At 38.9% G+C, this 18322-nt stretch overlaps 1 protein-coding gene across 4 annotated transcripts in view; it reads right to left on the bottom strand.

Annotated features, from left to right (window-relative positions):
* LOC113642901 (F-BAR and double SH3 domains protein 2) overlaps positions 1–18322 on the bottom strand; it is a 91095-nt gene that overhangs the window by 19660 nt on the left and 53113 nt on the right. For 2 of the 4 annotated variants that reach the window (XM_027146727.2, XM_027146813.2), the window contains exons 7-11: positions 17432–17486; positions 16417–16545; positions 4516–4638; positions 2820–2915; positions 665–739 (exon numbers count right to left, since the gene is read on the bottom strand). In XM_027146727.2, the coding sequence (XP_027002528.1) occupies positions 665–739; positions 2820–2915; positions 4516–4638; positions 16417–16545; positions 17432–17486 (478 nt within the window). The remainder of the gene's footprint in view (positions 1–664; positions 740–2819; positions 2916–4515; positions 4639–16416; positions 16546–17431; positions 17487–18322) is intronic. The other 2 variants (XM_027146906.2, XM_027146989.2) reach the window with 1 other exon arrangement.

The following is an 18322-nucleotide window of genomic DNA, read 5'->3' on the forward strand; positions in this document are numbered from 1 at the left end:
GCATACAACGCAGTATGAGACTTACCTGTTAGGAGTTCTTTTTAGTGTGTGTTACTAATTATTATTGTATTTACTGCGTTTTTATTACTTTTATTTAGTTATTTAGTTTATTTTATTTATTATTATTATTATTTTATGCTTTGTAGTTCTATTGTTTATTTTATATTGTTTGTACAGCACTTTGGAGAACACCTGCTGTTTTAAAAAGGTGCTCTATAAATAAACTTTGATTTGATTTGATAAAGTTCTCTATTATTATTAAAATCTGCCGATGTAGGTCCAGGTTTTCATCACCGTTGCTCGACTGGACTTTCACGCTGTTGTAAATCACACTGCAAGTCCTAATTCAATCTATTTGCATAGACTCCACGTTGTATTTGACTCTTTAGAGTAAAACCTTTACAAATCATATGATCACTAAAGTAAAGACACAAATCTAGAGAAGGTTTGTTGCTAATTTGTTCCTTTAAAGGTGCGTTCATTGATAGAGCAAGAAGCTTGCACATTTATGTGGGTGTTATCAAGCATTAAACAAGCAATTCTTACATTGGCATACTGCACTTTTTTTTAAATCTATGACATGCAATACATACGAGTGCATTTCTTGCAGTATAGACTACGTGCACTGAAGAATGATGGGTTTGTTAGCGGTGTGTCGCTCTACCTGGGCCAAGGTCATTCTCATCACACTGACTGCCGATGGCTCAATGTCCACCAACTGCTGCACGGAGCTCATAGTCTGAGCCAGGAGTCCGCACGCGTGCGCACACACACACACACACACACACACACACACACACACACACACACACACACAAATGCATAAACACACAGGCAGCATAGGGAAACAAAGATAGGAGCAGAAAGGAGGAAAAGAGAGGTTAGTGACAAGAAGTCAATGTTAAAAAGTATTAAATTATCAGACTAAAATTTAGTACAGTTAAATTCTATGAGCAGAAAACAGTCCTACAACAAATGTACCACCCTTATAGCAAAGGGGAAAAAGAAGTAAGAATAAGAAAAGATTTAAATGTCAGAGTTAAAAAGCTGACAGCGTTGCAGAGGGTGAGAGCCAGAGAGCAAGAGAAAATGAAAGGGTGTTCGAGAGATTGAGGGATGAATCGCAAAACAGACAGAAAGAACTATAAAGAGGAAGACTTAATTAGCGGTAGAATAAAAGACTGAAGAAGAGAAATTAATTGAGAGAGAGAGAGAGAGAGAGAGAGAGAGAGATAGCGATGAAAAACGGAAAAAGTGAGAAGTACAAGAAAAGAAAGTGAGAATAAGAGAGAGCATGAGTAAGATATATAGACAGAAAATGAAATTAAATACAAAAGCAATTGTGTCAGAAATTGAAACAGTGAAACAGAAAAGGGAAAATGAGTGAGAATAGAATGAGAGGGGAATACCTGAGAAATACTTAGATTAAGACATTCAGTAGCTGGTGAGAGAAAAATTGAAATAGGAATTTGGGAATTTTCAAAAGAAGGATCAGTGAGAGAAAAATAAACGAGAGAGAAAGAGAGAGAGAGAAAGAGAGAGAGAGAGAGAGAGAGAGAGAGAGAGAGAGAGAGAGAGAGAGAGAGAGAGAGAGAGAAGGAGGAACTCAATTGAAAAATAGTGAGTGGAAGAATTAGTGAGAATTAGTGCGACAGGGAGAAAAAGAAAATAACTGAAAAGAAAAGCAACAAAAAAGAAAAAAGGGAAATAGACAGACTGCGAACTGTAATAGAGAGGTGCCTAGGATGTGAGGCTTAGGAAAATAAAATGGAGAGAATAATGAAAACGTGAGAAAGGACAAAACATCAACATTAACACCATGTGGATGAGTTTATTCTTAGGAAGAATAAACAAAGATGCAGATGCAGAGAGAGAGAGAGAGAGAGAGAGAGAGAGAGAGAGAGAGAGAGAGAGAGAGAGAGAGAGAGAGAGAGAGGTTTTAATCAGAGCTGTCAATGTTCAGTCACGCGAGTGTTTCCGACACATCCGGAGGTGTCTGCTGCTTTGGGTAAATATAGAGAGTGAGGATGAGACGGCTGACGGAGTGCATGTGTGTGTGTCTGAGTGTAAGAGAGGGAAAGAGAGAGAGAGAGAGAGAGAGAGAGAGAGAGAGAGAGAGAGAGAGAGAGAGAGAGATTTTTTTCTGCCCAAGGTGCGACACGATGCTGAGGTTTATAGGTGTGATACTCATGGGTGACAAAGAGATAAAGCCAAAATAAGATGCGGTGCAAAGTTGTGTCTATTTTCAGAAAATAACAAAAATTGCAGGTTTTCATTTTCTGTACGCATCATGTCTTCTTTCTTTGTTACTCGCTCACGGGATCCAAGATTGAGCCTACACTTTCTTTGTTGGGTTCTGGATGTTCTCACCAGGCCTGCAGGGGTTTTCTCTGTTGTCTGGTATTCTCTCATATCTAAAAAACATGCTGGTAGTTGATGCTAAATTGCCCCAGTTCTAAAGGTTTGTGTGAAGTGTGTGTGTGTGTGTGTGTGTGTGTGTGTGTGTGTGTGTACATCCAGTTCTACCGAGATGGGCTCTAGATCAACCACAACCCTGTCCAGGATAAGGACGTTCTTACAGATAAATGAATGAATTAATGTCTTTGTCTTTTTTTTTTTTTTACAACTTCAATGAATCACTGCAACTTATTTGTCAGCAATTACTCAACGCTGTCCATCAAAGAAAAGGGACAACAGCCGGAGAGAAAAATTCCAAGAGCCAGAGCTGGCATTTTACAAATATGAAAACAAGCTTGTCTACTCTACATCATATGGTACAGTATTTAATGTTTGTGTGCGTGTGTGTGTGTGTCTCTCACTGTGTCACTGTCACATGGTTGGAACTGAAAGTCCTGTGCTTTGTGGAAAACGGGGTTCTCCTGAAGAAACAGCTGCTGATTGAAGTCCTGCCCGACCTGGATCAGAGACATACAATTAGTTAGTGTGTGTGTGTGTGTATGCATGTCTATCAGAGCAAGTCTTACAATTTATATTCAATTCATATGAACTCATCTCATCCCATTTTCTACCACTTATCCGAACTTCTCGGGTCACGGGGAGCCTGTGCCTATCTCAGGTGTCTTTGGGCATCGAGGCAGGATACACCCTGGACGGAGTGCCAACCCATCACAGGGCACACACACACACACACTCTCATTCACTCACACACTCCGGACAATTTTCCAGAGATGCCAATCAACCTACCATGCATGTCTTTGGACCGGGGGAGGAAACCGGAGTACCCGGAGGAAACCCCCGAGGCACGGGGAGAATATGCAAACTCCACACACACAAGGCGGAGGCTGGAATCGAACCCCCAACCCTGGAGGTGAGAGGTGAACGTGCTACCCATTAAGCCACCGTGCCCCCCATTCATATGAACTAATTATGAATAAAAAAAAATAGATATTTATGGATTAAAAAAAAGGCAAAAAAAAATTCTTTAGGGAATATAATTCACTATGTAGGCTCTACGATGCCATAGCTAATGGGAGGCAATTAGGAATCTAAATGAAGTAAACAGATGTAATGCTACGTTCATATGAAGTCGCCAGGAGGTGTTGGCAGTACTGGTTGCCATAGTAACAATGTTTATCATTGGGTGTTGCAGCTAGCATTCCTCTAAAATGCGGCTAAAATAAAACGTTCTGGAGGGAGATTTGGCGTGTATATAAAATTCAGCATTGTACTGAATCGCCCATATTTTGCTGTGTGCATACTTTGGTGCGTCTCTGGACAAAAACCCCTCTACCAGTGTCAGGTGTTTGAATCCCAGTGATGATAAAGCAATGAGTCAAGATGTAACTGGTAGTGCTTTCAGGGTGGGAGGGATGGTATCCTCTCTCCTGTCAATAACAGTGCTGCTAACCAATTGCAAGTGTCTGTGGGACCCGAGGGCAAATATATTTTACTGTTCCTTTAAAAAAAAAACAAAAAAAAAAACTGTCTACGTCAACATAAATGTGATTCTTATTTAATAAAGAATCATGCACTAACAAGATGAAATTCACTATAGTCCATACATAGATACCTTTAGAGTACTTGCAATTGGTGAACACACACACACACACACACACACACACACACACACACACACACACACACACACACACACACACACACACACACACACACACACAGCTACAGGATGTAATATAAGGAGCCCTAGGGACAGCAGGTTAGCCTGCAGATATATTTCTGAGTGCAGAGGAGAGGTCCTGTGGATTTATGCACACGGTGTGTGTGTGTGTGTGTGTGTGTGTGTGTGTGTGTGTGAGTGTGCAGCAAATGGAATTGCTTCATAGGAGATCAGTTAATGGGACTCTGGCAACACACAGCTTTTTTTTAAAGGAGCACAGAATAAGAAAACACAGAGACAGATTGAGTTCTGATTCTGAAATAAGAGGTGGTGTGTATGTGTGTGTGTGTGCACGTAAGCATGAATGTGTGTGTGTGTGTGTGTGTGTGTGTGTGAGAGAGAGAGAGAGAGATAGAGAGAGAGAGAGAGAGACTCACTCGACTGGACTTGTCCAGCAGAAATTGGAAAGTGTTGTGAACGGCCTGGAATGCTTCCAACTCTGTCCGGCAAAAAGACATCAGATAATCCTTCACGTGTTCGTACACACTTCCATCCAGAGCCTGAGAGAGAGAGAGAGAGAGAGAGAGAGAGAGAGAGAGAGAGAATCATACAGTGTTAATATTTTGAAGGTGATTTACAAGGAAAAAGCGAGGAAGTGAATGGCGAGTTTGTGGTTCTTCCGTCCCGACGCAGTTCAGGAGAAATGTACTGGCCATGTGTTTCTCAGTGTTGTGTAATCTTTGGATCAGAGCGGAGCAGCAGCTGCTGGGAAAAGTCAGCCAGTTCAGATTCCACGGCCTTGACGCGCAAAAACAAAAGTGAAAACCTCCCTCTCTTCTACAGCTTTAATCTGTCCAGGGATCCTGAATACATCCTGACTGCAATTTGAGAACATTGCACTGGGATTAAATCTTAACGTGGATACAGCCGGACAGGATTCATCCAAACCTGAGCCTGACCTGACCAGTACCACCCAGCAGCGTTAGTCAAATTTCAGCTTCACTTTAACAGACCTAATCAACAGCTTCAAATAACACTCAGATATATATGAAGCCTAATAAATGCTACACAACCAATGAAAGTGTTGTTCTGTGGGCAACATCACACAACAATACTGCGTAATACAGTCAAATACATCTAATCCAGATGTTCCAAAGCTGGGGAATGCGATGCAGAAAAACCACTTCATATACACTCTAAATATAAATCATAACAGATTATTGGTTAATAATTGAATTGTATATTGATTAGTAATTAGGATGAATAATTTCCCTCCATATTTTGTCTATTAGTTTACCTTGTACATTCTTTCACTTTACTGTACAGTAGATTGCATCTATTTCCTTATTATTCTTATTTTATTTTATTTTTTAATACTTTTTGAATCTGTATACACAGACAGATGTAAAAGCATTTCATTACATATCATAATTGTGTATGTGACAAATAAAATATTCATTTTAATCTGAGTTTGAGATGTTTGATAATAGGACTACTAATTTTTTTCTTTTCAGTTCAAGTCAGTTAGAAAAAGGAAACAAACCAGAAAACAATAGAACACACACAAAAAAGGACTTTACATTGAATAATGAATAACAACCTGCTTGTCCCGACAGGCTGGATTTTTTTTATTTTTACAGAGGGAAGGAGTGACGCAGAACCCAGATTTCGTGCTTCTTAACACAACCAGACCAGAACCTGAGAACATTCTGTCCATACCTCATCATTCCTGATATGAGCCCTCAAATATTTCAGAATTGTTGACAGAATCCAATCCAACCTCAAGCCACTTCTCTCTCTCTCTCTCCTCCAATCCAATCTTTCTTGACCTTCTTCTTAGACCTTAAATCATTTTAACATCTATTTTTTTAATAAAGCTTGGATGATATGACTAAATATTAAGATCAAAGATCTACAGATCATAGTACACTTTTTTTGTGATATCCTTGATGACCAGTGCTACAGATGTACTAAGCATACTAAGTCATTTCATGCACTGTGAGATGAAGGGAAATGTATTAAAATTGTAGAGACCTGCTTATATCAGTTGAAAAGAGAGAGAGAGAGAGAGAGAGAGAGAGAGAGAGAGATTACTGAGCTAGAATAATAAGAATTTGTATTGACACAATGCCAAATAAGAACCCCACAAGTTAATAAGTTGGTTTCAGGAAACATAGAATATATGAACATATGACTGTACACCAATCAGTCAGAACATTAAAGTCAGTGGTCTAATATTGTGTAGACCTAAATTGTGCCACCAAAACAGCTCAGACCCCTTGAGGCATAGATTTTACAAGACCTGTGGAGGCGTACGGTGGCATCTGGAGCCAAGAGGTTAGCAGCAGATCCTTTAAGTCCTGTAATTTGTGAGGTGCGGCCTCCATGGTTCGGACTTATTCGTCCAGCACATCCCACAATACCAAGTCAACACCATGTTCCTCAAACCATTTGTGAACAATTCAGTTTTGGAGACGTCATCTAGCCAACACTAATTAGCCCTTGTTGCTCAGATCCTTACAGATTCACCAACATGTCGACTACAAGGACTGACTGTTCACATAACATATCCCACCCCCTGACAGGTACCACAGTAACAAGATAATCAATATGATTAATTTCTCCTGTCACTGGTTTGAATGTTATCGCTGATGGTTGTATTCAGGTGAAAACATTTACCACAGGTTTGCACTTCTGATACAACAGCATTTAAATAGATCTTATGAAAAGGTTTTCATTCACTTATACCATATACTGTAAGCACATTTTAGTCATGACGATTTAATGAGCGTTTATTGAGAGGAAGGACGTTTAAGTAGGTTTGGTCTTGGCAGACAAGAAGTGCTGCTGCTGTTGGGCTAGTACGAAGGCTTGACATAAACAGAATACACACTTGTGGTTTATTTAAGGCTCATATTGTATTTTGAGAATGTTTTTTACGTCTCACTGCTTTTAGTCTGCATTATTCTTAAGTTACAGTTTTACTCTTCCAGTAAAGCGCTTCCCCAGATCCCGAAATTAGTGCAGTAGATTTATCTTGGAATTGAGGTTGAATTTTATTCCCTTTGTGTGTTGCTTTGTTTTTACACCCTCAGTGAATTCACTGAACAAATACTAACTAGCTACTAACTAACTTAACCTGACCATATAACTGGGGCATGTGAAATGTGTGTAGGTGTGTGTGTTGTAGAGTTGTGCCAGATTCAGAATTAGTGTATGCTTCCTTCCGATAGCGGGCTGGTGGTGGGGTCTCCAACTCTTAGTCATTTATTTTGTTATAAGTCTATAAGTGTGTGTGTTTTCTTGGCTCATATGTTGTTCAGTGATTTGTGACCATTGCTCTCATAGCAGTGGGAAAACTTCAACTTCCTGGTTTTGTCAAGATGTGAGAACACACACACACACACACACACACACACACACACACACACACACACACACACACACACACACACACACACACACACACAAAAACAATGAATGATTCATCGCAGGTAGCAGAAGATTCCAAGCCAAATATGGTTGAATTTAGAGACAGAAGGGTCAGTTATGTTAATAACAAGTGTACAGTTTAAAGGCTGTTTAAAGAGTTCATAGAATTTAGAAACTGGGACAAATGCTGGGACAAACTGATCATATCAAATGCTTTTATCGGCCGTTTCAGGTTTATGCAGCCACATGACTATACTGTAAATTTGGTTCCATAATAAGCATGATAAGGGGTCACAGATAAACCACTTGCACACCAAAGTCATTCCTGATAGATGCTTGAGTGACGGTCATTCCTGAGGGGCAGCAGTGCATGCGCACAATGTGGTGACAAATAAGGGAAATCCCAGCAGTCAGGGTACTTTTAGCATATGAGCTGTTCTCCTTCTCTGGCTTGCACTTCCTGTACTGTAGATGACCATTTAAGGCAAAACCAGAGCCTAAAACTGGACAATGTAGAAACCACTTCAATGCTTTTTCTAAAACCAGTACCTAAATATTCAAATGGGAATTGAATGTTGAGTTTAAAAATCATCATGAATCTTGCGGATTTGAAAAGCCTTCATTATAATTCTTTAAACAACTTATAAAACATCAGACCACTTTCTTTCATTATGACAAAAGCAAAGAATGTACATAAAAAAAAACCCATAATACTGTTAAAGTGAAAACTTCTTTATCAATGCAGAATCTTTCAGGAGAGAAACCCAATCCACCTAATAACTGATTTTCTTGCACTTTCCAGATGATTGGTATAATAGGAATATTATTACTCACATATATCAGCTGTCAGTTAAGTCGCTCGCTCGACTTCTTTTGTTTTTAAAATTAAAATTTACAGCATGTCATCATAATAAAAGCGATACAATTTCCATCAGGTCATAAAGCTTAAAGAAAAGTGCAACTTTTGAATACAACAAAACACTGGAGACATCCAAAAAAACTCCTAAATAAACGTCTCCATACAGAAAAAAATCAACATTCCATAACGAGATGAATCTCTATATGCAGCATTCACCGTACTAGTCCCTGTGTAATAGAAATAAGTGCACATATGTAAACACTGCAGTCAGAGCTCCTGTCTAATCAGATTTAAGAAATCAACAGGCAGACGAGCGTGAAGGCTTTCCTTTGTAGCGGTGCCCAGATGATGAGTGATTCTTCCTCTAACTGTTCAAACACCTGAGTCCATTTCTGTCTTCTAGCACAAGATCGATATCAGTTCATTTCTTCAACAAGCCTTTAAATGCACACTAACTGTGTACTCAACAAAAACAAAGACTGTAATGTTCTCGTAATGTACTTATGCACCAGCACTGACTGCTGAATCTTATTTTTAAGTAGATTAAACTCTCCTCTAATACTGTATGTTGCAGTACATCTTTTGAATAATGATTCTTTTGATGATGTGTAATGTCCCAGGACCATTAACTCCATACTTCACTGTGTGCATGATGCTTTGGGATCATATGTACACTTCTACTTCTTTAAACATGACAAGCTAACTTATTGCTATAACTTAGTGTTCCAGAGAAGTTATGATTTGTATTATACCTTAAAAAATAAATAATCTGTGGTTTCTACATAGGGGCACGGTGGCTTAGTGGTTAGTACGTTCGCCTCACACTTCCAGGGTTGGGGGTTCGATTCCCGCCTCCGCCTTGTGTGTGTGTGGAGTTTGCATGCTCTCCCCGTGCCTCGGGGGTTTCCTCCGGGTACTCCGGTTTCCTCCCCCGGTCCAAAGACATGCATGGTAGGTTGATTGGCATCTCTGGAAAATTGTCCGTAGTGTGTTATCGCGTGAGTGAATGAGAGTGTGTGTGTGTCCTGCGATAGGTTGGCACTCCCCGTCCAGGGTGTATCCTGCCTTGATGCCCAATGACGCCTGAGACAGGCACAGGCTCCTCGTGACCCGACTTAGTTCGGATAAGCGGTAGAAAATGAGTGAGTGAGTGAGTGAGTGATAGTCTTTCAAATGCTGTAAATGTAAAAAAAAAATTATTGTTAAAAAAATGTCAGGAAAAGTTATTTAAAAGGTTGCTTAAAAGTTGTCTATTAAAAATATGATACTGGTATAAAATGTCAGTCAGTCAATCATGATATTAATCTCATTTAATGTCAGCTTTTTTCTCATTTCATTGTATTTATATATTCAGACATGTATATATGTGGTAGCTTCACACTGACTAAGATTTCTCAGGCATTCAGTTTTCTAGTTAAAGAGAACTGATACTTTCACTCTTTATATGAAACAACAGCTTTCAGTCACCTGGTGTGAGAAGAAGAAGTTGGATTTTTTGGAGGTTAAATGAGCTGGAAGAGGTTGCAGTGAAAAGTGTACTGAAACATGGAAGAGGTGAATCCTTACTATTAAACGGACCAATCAATAAAGAACTTAAAGAAAACAAACACGACGGCAATTCTGCTGTCAGACAACAGAGGGAGCTCTCGATATTGTAGCCCACGCTGCCAATACACTTCCTTGACAGTGTATGAGAGGTGTAGAAAAAATAACAGAACAAAAGAGAGCAATGCAGCAAACCAGAAAACAGGGGTAGACTGCAAGAAGAAGAACAACAACAACAACAAAACCCATAACTGCAGATCAAAGCCATTTGCTACACATGCTGTTTTTCCCGGTGCATGCTTTTAAATGCAGACCAAAATTGCCTATAAAAGACAGCACACAGAAAAGATGATGTCTCCTTAGTGACAGAACAGTCGTATCGAACCAACTGCACCAATGAGAAATGAGGAAGGTGGGCAATAAGCCTGCATGTGATTCGCCAGCTGGCAGCCCTGAAGCCCTGACTGTTCAGATATCAATAATTCACTGTGAGCTCCTAGCACTTGGATCTCACATGCACGGCCCGAGGTCAAACCCTTGTTATGAAGCGGTGCAGAAGAGAGATCGTATAGCACTTCAGCCATACAGAGCGTACAAACCGGTCATCACTAGAGCACCCCATTCCAGCTCGTAATGCTATTAAACTTTTGTTCACTTCAGTGCACTTTGATAGTTTCTTAGTAACATGAAAAGACATGTATTTTTTTGGTAATAGATTAACGTGACAAAATAAGTGACAAACTACAGGAACTTGTTTGCTGAATCCCCGAAAATGTTACTGTAGCTTAACTATAAACTGATTATTCATATTATTTTCCACTAACATACAGCATTCCTTATATACCACATAATCATATGTCAACACGTATAGTAAGCTGAGCATGTGACTCGAGATAGATATATGCTTCAAGACCGAGTCCAAATATATCAAGAGCCGAATAATGAAGCTGGCTTAATCAAGAATGGTACAATTTAACTCGCCTTCAGTTTTGGTCTTAGGCCAGGGCTACATTTGCTTTCACTTTTATAGTTTGTGTACCTGAGATGAGTGTAGATTTTACATTCATTTGGTCCATGGACAGGGTGTGTTGGATTACCCACATAAACAGTGGGATGCAGTATGTGAACGATGCACACGGATTTGTTTAAAAGCACATTTAAATTCTGCATTGCCAAAAGTGCTGTTCAATGAATAAATTAGCAAAATAAATAACAGCTTACAAATGATAAACAGTAAAATATTAAAATGATACACGAAAGAGCCAGACAAACTAATAGCAACACAAATACAGTAATTTGCGGCGAATGTGTCAGAATGTGAAGCAAGACAAGATATCAATTCTGCAATAAAAAGGGCTTGTCTTGTCACCAATGGGTTTTAAATCATAACCCTTGAATTTGTGATACCCAAACAAGTATGACAATAAATAAACAAAATTAAGAGAGGCCAGACAATGAATAGGAATAAATTCAAATAAGAACACATAGTAATGTGTTAAGGTATAGCAATTAATAAATAGTGCAACTAAATGTATTTTGTCATTATATATGTCTGTACTTTTAAGGGGTCACCAACAGCCGGTACCAAATTCATTATGAGTGCAAAAAAGAAGTCGTCTCGCATTTTGAACTTCAAAATGAACAAAATTCGAATATTCGGACCAGTGTTTTTCTGTGTTTTCTCTGCATATCTACAGTAAGTCTGGTTCTACCTTGTAAATAACAAAAGAAATGATAAATCCAGCAAGGAATTTGAAATGTGTAAGAATCCCTGTATTAATCTGATTGTGTCTGGTATGTCTACGCTTCATTAAGAAGCTCAATTTCCTGATAAAAGATCTCCTCTCCTCCACACTTGACTACATGGAGTACATCTTCAACATGTACATATGTACTTATGTTGAAAAGAGGTTTCCATGGAAGCATTTTGGATAAATGACACTGTAACAACATTGCATCTACAAAAAGAAAAAAAAAAGAAAAAAGAAGAGACTGCTCATATTGGCACTGATGACACGGTTTCTGGCATTTTCACAACACATATATTATCATAGCCTCCTCAACTCCCACCAGGTTCAGTGTTTAGCTTGTTGTGCAAAACTAGACAAAAAAAGTGTTCTCTCACTTTTCAGCTTATGTCTCAGCTCTGACCATTTTCTAGTTATGGATGTAATGATACTTATCCAGCTTCTGTAACTGCCATGTACCTCTCAATGCAGAATCAATGGTCTAGGGGGGAGCTTGTCCTAATCCAGCTCCTCCCACTTGGATAGACTAAATGGTCCAGGTTTCAAGTTAGATAAGTTTGTTCTTCTGTGTTGTAGCTTCGCATGGGTTAGGGTTAAAATTCTTGGATCAGGACTTGGTCCACCCACTGGATTTTAGGTTCTGCAGAGATGACTAGCTTGTGTCTGCACTGTCATGTGTCAGCTATAGCCTCAGCTTAGTCTTTCTTCCAAGCCCTTTATATTGGGAGGAATCAAATTCAACCAAATATGTTACTTATCTCAGTGTAAGCCAGAGACATCATAATATGTCCAGAACTCTGACCAGAACACTCATTTGTCCTTCATTGCACATTTTTTCCTTGTTTGCTGTTCTAATAACCTCCACTCTTCTGGGAAGACTTTCCGCTATTCAGCCAGCCTATAGAGAATTAGTGAGGTCAGGTACTGATGTTGGGTGAGGAGGTCTGGGGTGCAGAATGCATTACAATTCATCACAAAGGTGTTCCATTGAGATGAGGTCAGGGCACTGTGCAGAACACGAGTTCTTCTACACCAAACTTGGCCATCCATGTTTTCATGACCTTGCTTTGTACACATGTTGGAAGATGTTTGGGGCTCTTACATCCAGGGAAAAGAAACTGTATGCTACAGCATACAAAGACAACTTTGTGGCAACAGTAGAACCATGTTTGAGGGTTATGGACACTAATATAATCCCTACACCATGAGAGATCCGAGCTTTTAAACTTTAAACTGGCAACTAATTGAATCTGGAATGTTCTTCCTGTCTTTAGCCCAGAGAACACAATTTCCATTATTAAGCTTGACCACTGTACTGTACATGTTTTTACTGTATACAGCGATGAACTGTGTTTATTGACAAGTGCATGTCAAAGTATTGCCAAGCCCATATCCTGAAATCCAACACAGGAGAATGTTCTTTGAAGAAGTTCCATCTGAGGATTTAAAGGTCATGGCCATTCAGTAGTATTTTTTGGGAAATGTTGTTCTTAAACTGCTGGTTTATTCAATGATACAGTGAACCCATACTTGCTCATAAAGGACAAAACCTTACCTTTATACTCTAAGCATTGCAGCATCGTCTGTTTAAGATGTCTCCGAACAATTTACACCTGTCAGTGTTACAGGCATAAATTTCAGAATGAGCATATACTTACAATGATCAGACTTCCATCTTGTCTAGTGTGTATACTGTATGTGTTGATGCTTAGAACAATGCCCCAGGCACATTTGGCAATAATCCCTTCCATTGTAATGCTGTGTCTTTGAAATCTAGATTTCCCATGATGCTCATCCATGATCACACATGCACACACATGTGCAATGCTTCAGAATGAATCCCAGTTAAATTTCCCCTTTAAGCAGTATTTTGTATCCCAGGGAACCCACAATTAAACCAAGAATGTCTTCACGTACTGCTTAGCTTGAATATTTCATAAGATTAAGAGCCAAAACATTAGAATGAAAAATTCACCTCAAATATGTGGTACTGGCCCAGGATCATTAAAATAAAGGAATGAATTCTAAGACTGATGAAGGCATTTCTTATATTCTTTATATGGACACAGTTTCATTTGCTATTAATATAAGTAATAACATTACTCTAGATTTTTTCAGTTTTACTGTCCTTTAAACCAAGTAATATTAAATATACACATTTTTTTCCTTCAACCTACATCTAATCAATCAGCCAGACATGTTTGGTATTTGTAGCTTGCTTTTCATAGCTTTGCTCTGGAGAAATATGTTTTTTTTATTAGAAATAATGTATTGTTGGCTAAGCTAGTCCTCTAAATAACTGACACGTAAGCATTAAACAAACAAACAAACAAAAGAAAACATTTCTTTTTGACATGGACACATCAAGTATTTGGATAAATGGCTTCATTTGAAGAGTTCAGTTTAAAGACATTCTGCGGGAATTCCCGAAAAAAGAAAGGTGAGCAGGGTTTGCATCTCTAAATAAGGACATGTTCTGCTGTTGTTAGTTCACTCAGTTCCACCAGAGCTCTGTATATGCTGGCAAACGCTGTTTTGACCTGCACAATGGTATGAAAAACACACTTGTCATTTTTGAAGACAAAAAAGAAAGAACCAAAAGTGATGCTAGGATCCACCTGATCCACGGCGAGTAAGTGGGCAGTATATTATTTTGCAGCGCTAAGTGGGTTGAGAGGCAGACAGCTTGGTGGCACAGCTGTGAATACAGGCTTGTTAAAACTGATGGGTAAAAGTGAGAAGCTTGTTCTCGTGGTTACGATGGGTCCCTGGAGACAAGAGGTGCTGGGAAGTGACCCTGAGAGGGTGGGGAAGAACACAGCACATACCAGACATGCTTCACTAACACATACACAGGCATGCGCACTAAACCACAACTTTATCAATTGTTGAGGTCCAGCTTAACCTCAGTTCTCAGAGAGAATAAAATGTGGGCTCAGAGAATGCAAAGATTAGGCAGAAATATGCCTGTCAGTCCCAGTTAAGGAGGTGTGCTTTCTCTGTTTGTTAGTCCCAGTAAAGAAGGTGTGGTTTCTCTGTCTGTCAGTGCCAGGCAAAGAAGTAAGTGTCTGTTTCAAAGGAAGTATTGCTTGTATGTCTGTCAGCTCCAGCAAACATAGTGCTTCTGGTGCATCACAGTCCCATAAAATGAGATGTGGCTTCTGCTCATGTCAGTCACTGTGAATCTCACATTTTTAGAAAAGCAACAGACAAAACATGTGGGATGTGGTAGCCTAGTGGTTAAGGTGTTGGGCTACCAATCGGAAGGTTGTGGGTTACGATTCCTATGTCCACCAAACTGCCACTGCTGGGCCCCTGAGCAAGGCCCTTAACCCTCAATTGCTCAGTTGGATAAAAATGACATTTAAAAAAAAAGGATGTTGCTCTGGATAAGGGCGTCTGCTAAATGCTGTAAATGTAAAACATGATGAGAGACAAACTACTAGTTTTAGAAAGGTATGTCTTGGCCTTGACACTGAACTGCTAGAAACAGAGAAAATTAAAGAGGAAAAAAGAAACCTTTCTCTCAGAAATGGTTCAAGACTACGTCAGAGTGGGAAAAGTGAGAATGACTCATTATGGTGAGGTACATAAGGACACAGCTGGAAAGTGGACAGATGCAGATTATATAGCTCACTTAGAGAACATGAACTTGTTGTGGTGAGTGACTGTATTTCTGATCGTGACCTCAATTTGGCCAGAGAAATCATCCAAGTTGCACAAACTGTATGAAGCACAGATGAGCGTGAGAACGAGAACAATGAGACGAACAGCACAGTATCAGGTGCACACTTAAGATTCAGTTATTCAAATTGTTTGCTCAAAGCAGAAATGGTTATGTCTGGCTTGATCAAGCAACCAGCCAAAACATTAGGGGAAGAGAGAAATGTGTTCAAGTTCGCCCTTGACACATATTTCTAAGAAAATCAGTGTTGATTGAAAAACTTCCTCAATACTTTACGCCATAAAATGCCATTTTAATGCCAATTTACTTTATTCCATACTATATTTACTTGATGCCATAAAGTATTCTAAGCAAAATTCAAACTAGTGTGTTGTCAGTCAGTGTATGATTTATCATCAGTTATATTGACTTTGCCAGCTTATATGTTTTTTAGGCTAAAGTAGCAATAAGTGAAGAGAAAGCAGCTAATTGAGTGTTTTTGTTAGCACAAAAAGAGCCAATAGCCATCTAATGGTCTTAAGTGTTTTTTTATTGACTTGTTACTATCCATCTATTCAATAATTGCTGGTTATTGCTATGTAAATGTGATCATGTCAAGTTTTCAACCTTTTAGTTGACTTAGATCTATCCAACACTAACTTTCCATTTAGCTAGCTACCTATTCTATATATCAAATGTTTTAATGTGGCCAATATTTTTGAACACTTATCATGACTATGTCTTCAATAAAAATTATTTAATACCCAAAACTGTTTATTTAAGAGAGTTCACATAGCAGCTGTACACCAGGTTGCATAGATGCACTTTATGTGGCAAGTCCTTAGTTAGTCCTTAGCTCTGTCTTTGTTTTATGTAGCACCATGATCCTGAAGAAACCTTGTCTCATTTCACTGTGTACTGCAACAGCTATACTGTATATGATTGAAATGACAATAAAAGCTTCTTGACTTGCTATTAATTTTCCCCTATCATACTTAATGACAAAAAAAAAGTGGGAATCTGGTTAATTCACATACACAACACATACTCTATAGACCAAAAAGCTGTCTGGATAAATCTCAGCTCTCACCTTGATACAACTGGACAGATCGGCCTGGTAGTAGCGGTCCTGATGTGCGTTGGCCGCTGCAAGTGTAAGAAGGTATTCGTTTCTGGCATGGGTGGCTTTGGAGTTGCAATCACTCCTCTTGGCTTTGAGCTAATAAACAACAAAAGTTTAAAAAAAAAAAAAAAAAAAAGCATAAGCAATTAAACATTAATGAATTAAACTTCATTTCAGGGGTGGGTAACATGGCCAAAATAATCAGGATACCTAATTTTAGTATCCTTGGTATTATATAAGTATTATATTTACTATTCCTGAAGTTTCCTAACAAGATAAAAGTTGACAAGATGAGAGCAAAATGGCCCAAAATATATTCAATAAAATGAAAAAAGATAAAGCTATGATAGTATTACAAGTAGCAATTTATGTCTTTATAAATTGCTACTTGTAATACTATCATAGCTAAGACATAATTATACCCTTTTATAATATTCTTCTTGAACTTCTTGAACAGTTAGAAGGTGTTAATTCATTTTCTGTAGCAGTATGGCTCAGACTGTAGACCTGGCGTCCCCGTATACAGGGATTAAAATGTGTATTTAGTGATCTGGTGATGTCTTCTTTGAAAGGGACAGAAATGATAAAAAAAAATATAATTATAATTAATTATAGAAATTGGCCTTTAGGAAGGATTCTCTAGTGTCAGCACTTTGTAACAGTTACACACACAGGTCTTCAGGACAGAGGGCCCAAGGGCTTCTGAGCAATATGTTTATGTTTTTTTTCTGCACTGGCTACTGTTGGACAGCTTCGTAACAAGCTGGAATATAATACGAAAATAATTTTCTTGCACTGTAAATGCACGTGACAAAGGCTCTCAAGTGTGTGGTGTAGGTACGAATGTACCAGTTACGGCAGTGTAATTACCTACAAAGAAATCTTGTAGAAATCTAGGAAATGCTTGGTATCTTTAATTAAATTGCAAGTTACAAGAGTCATAGAAAGTGATGTCCATTTTATTTGAGGCTGTTTTGCTCACCTTGACACTTGCTTTCTGTAAACTAATCCTGGACTGAAACAGGCCCAGCTTTGACCTGTGAACACACAGCATACTTTAATCAGCCCAGCATTCAGACACTGTAAATCAAAACCAGCCCTAGACACCACAGCATAAAGACCATCATCCTGTGGGTTTGAAAGCATTCATAGTGGATCCTGTCCCACCATTGAAGAACATTTTGCAACTTTACAGTGGTTATAAAAAAACAAGGACTAGATTGTTCTTGAGTTGTGAAAGGCAGGAAAAGCAGTCTTAATCAGCCTACGCTCGGACCTGCGTGACAAAGAGAAAGCAGGCATTACAAATTCAACCAAGACTAACAGCCTCACAGACCCTGAACAGGAAGTAACAAGAATTTGTAGGCTCCGTGTCAAACCCGGAACAGACGGAAGGAAAGAGCAATGATGTAAATGCTGATTGCAGTAAGCAGTGACAGGTATATATGGGAGTAGCTTCTACTTTTTTTCCTGTTAATAAAAACAACAAAAATGCTATTCATGTGAGACTGAATCATTTGTTTTTGGGTTGAGGCCAAATCTATCTGGACCAAGCAGTTTGTGGTGATTGACAAAAGCTTGGTGGAGGTCTGATCACAATATATTAAGGGGGAAAGGTGAAAGACTAATGGTCCCTCCCTTTCAATTCCTCAGCTGAACACAGCAGACTAGTCGAATGCCTCCAGTTCATGTTACTGGCAGGAACAAAATGTGGCGCTAGGCATGTGACCAGATCAATACTTACTTTACTAGCCAGCTGCAGATCTACCCATTCAGTTAAGCACCATTCTTTCACTTTCTTTCCCTCTTATCTATTTACAAGTGGCTTTTAAAGATAAGGACCAGGCATCGATAACTGCACTCTCATTAAGAA

The sequence above is a fragment of the Tachysurus fulvidraco genome, chromosome 13, assembly GCF_022655615.1.
Source record: "Tachysurus fulvidraco isolate hzauxx_2018 chromosome 13, HZAU_PFXX_2.0, whole genome shotgun sequence".
Lineage (NCBI taxonomy): Eukaryota > Metazoa > Chordata > Actinopteri > Siluriformes > Bagridae > Tachysurus > Tachysurus fulvidraco.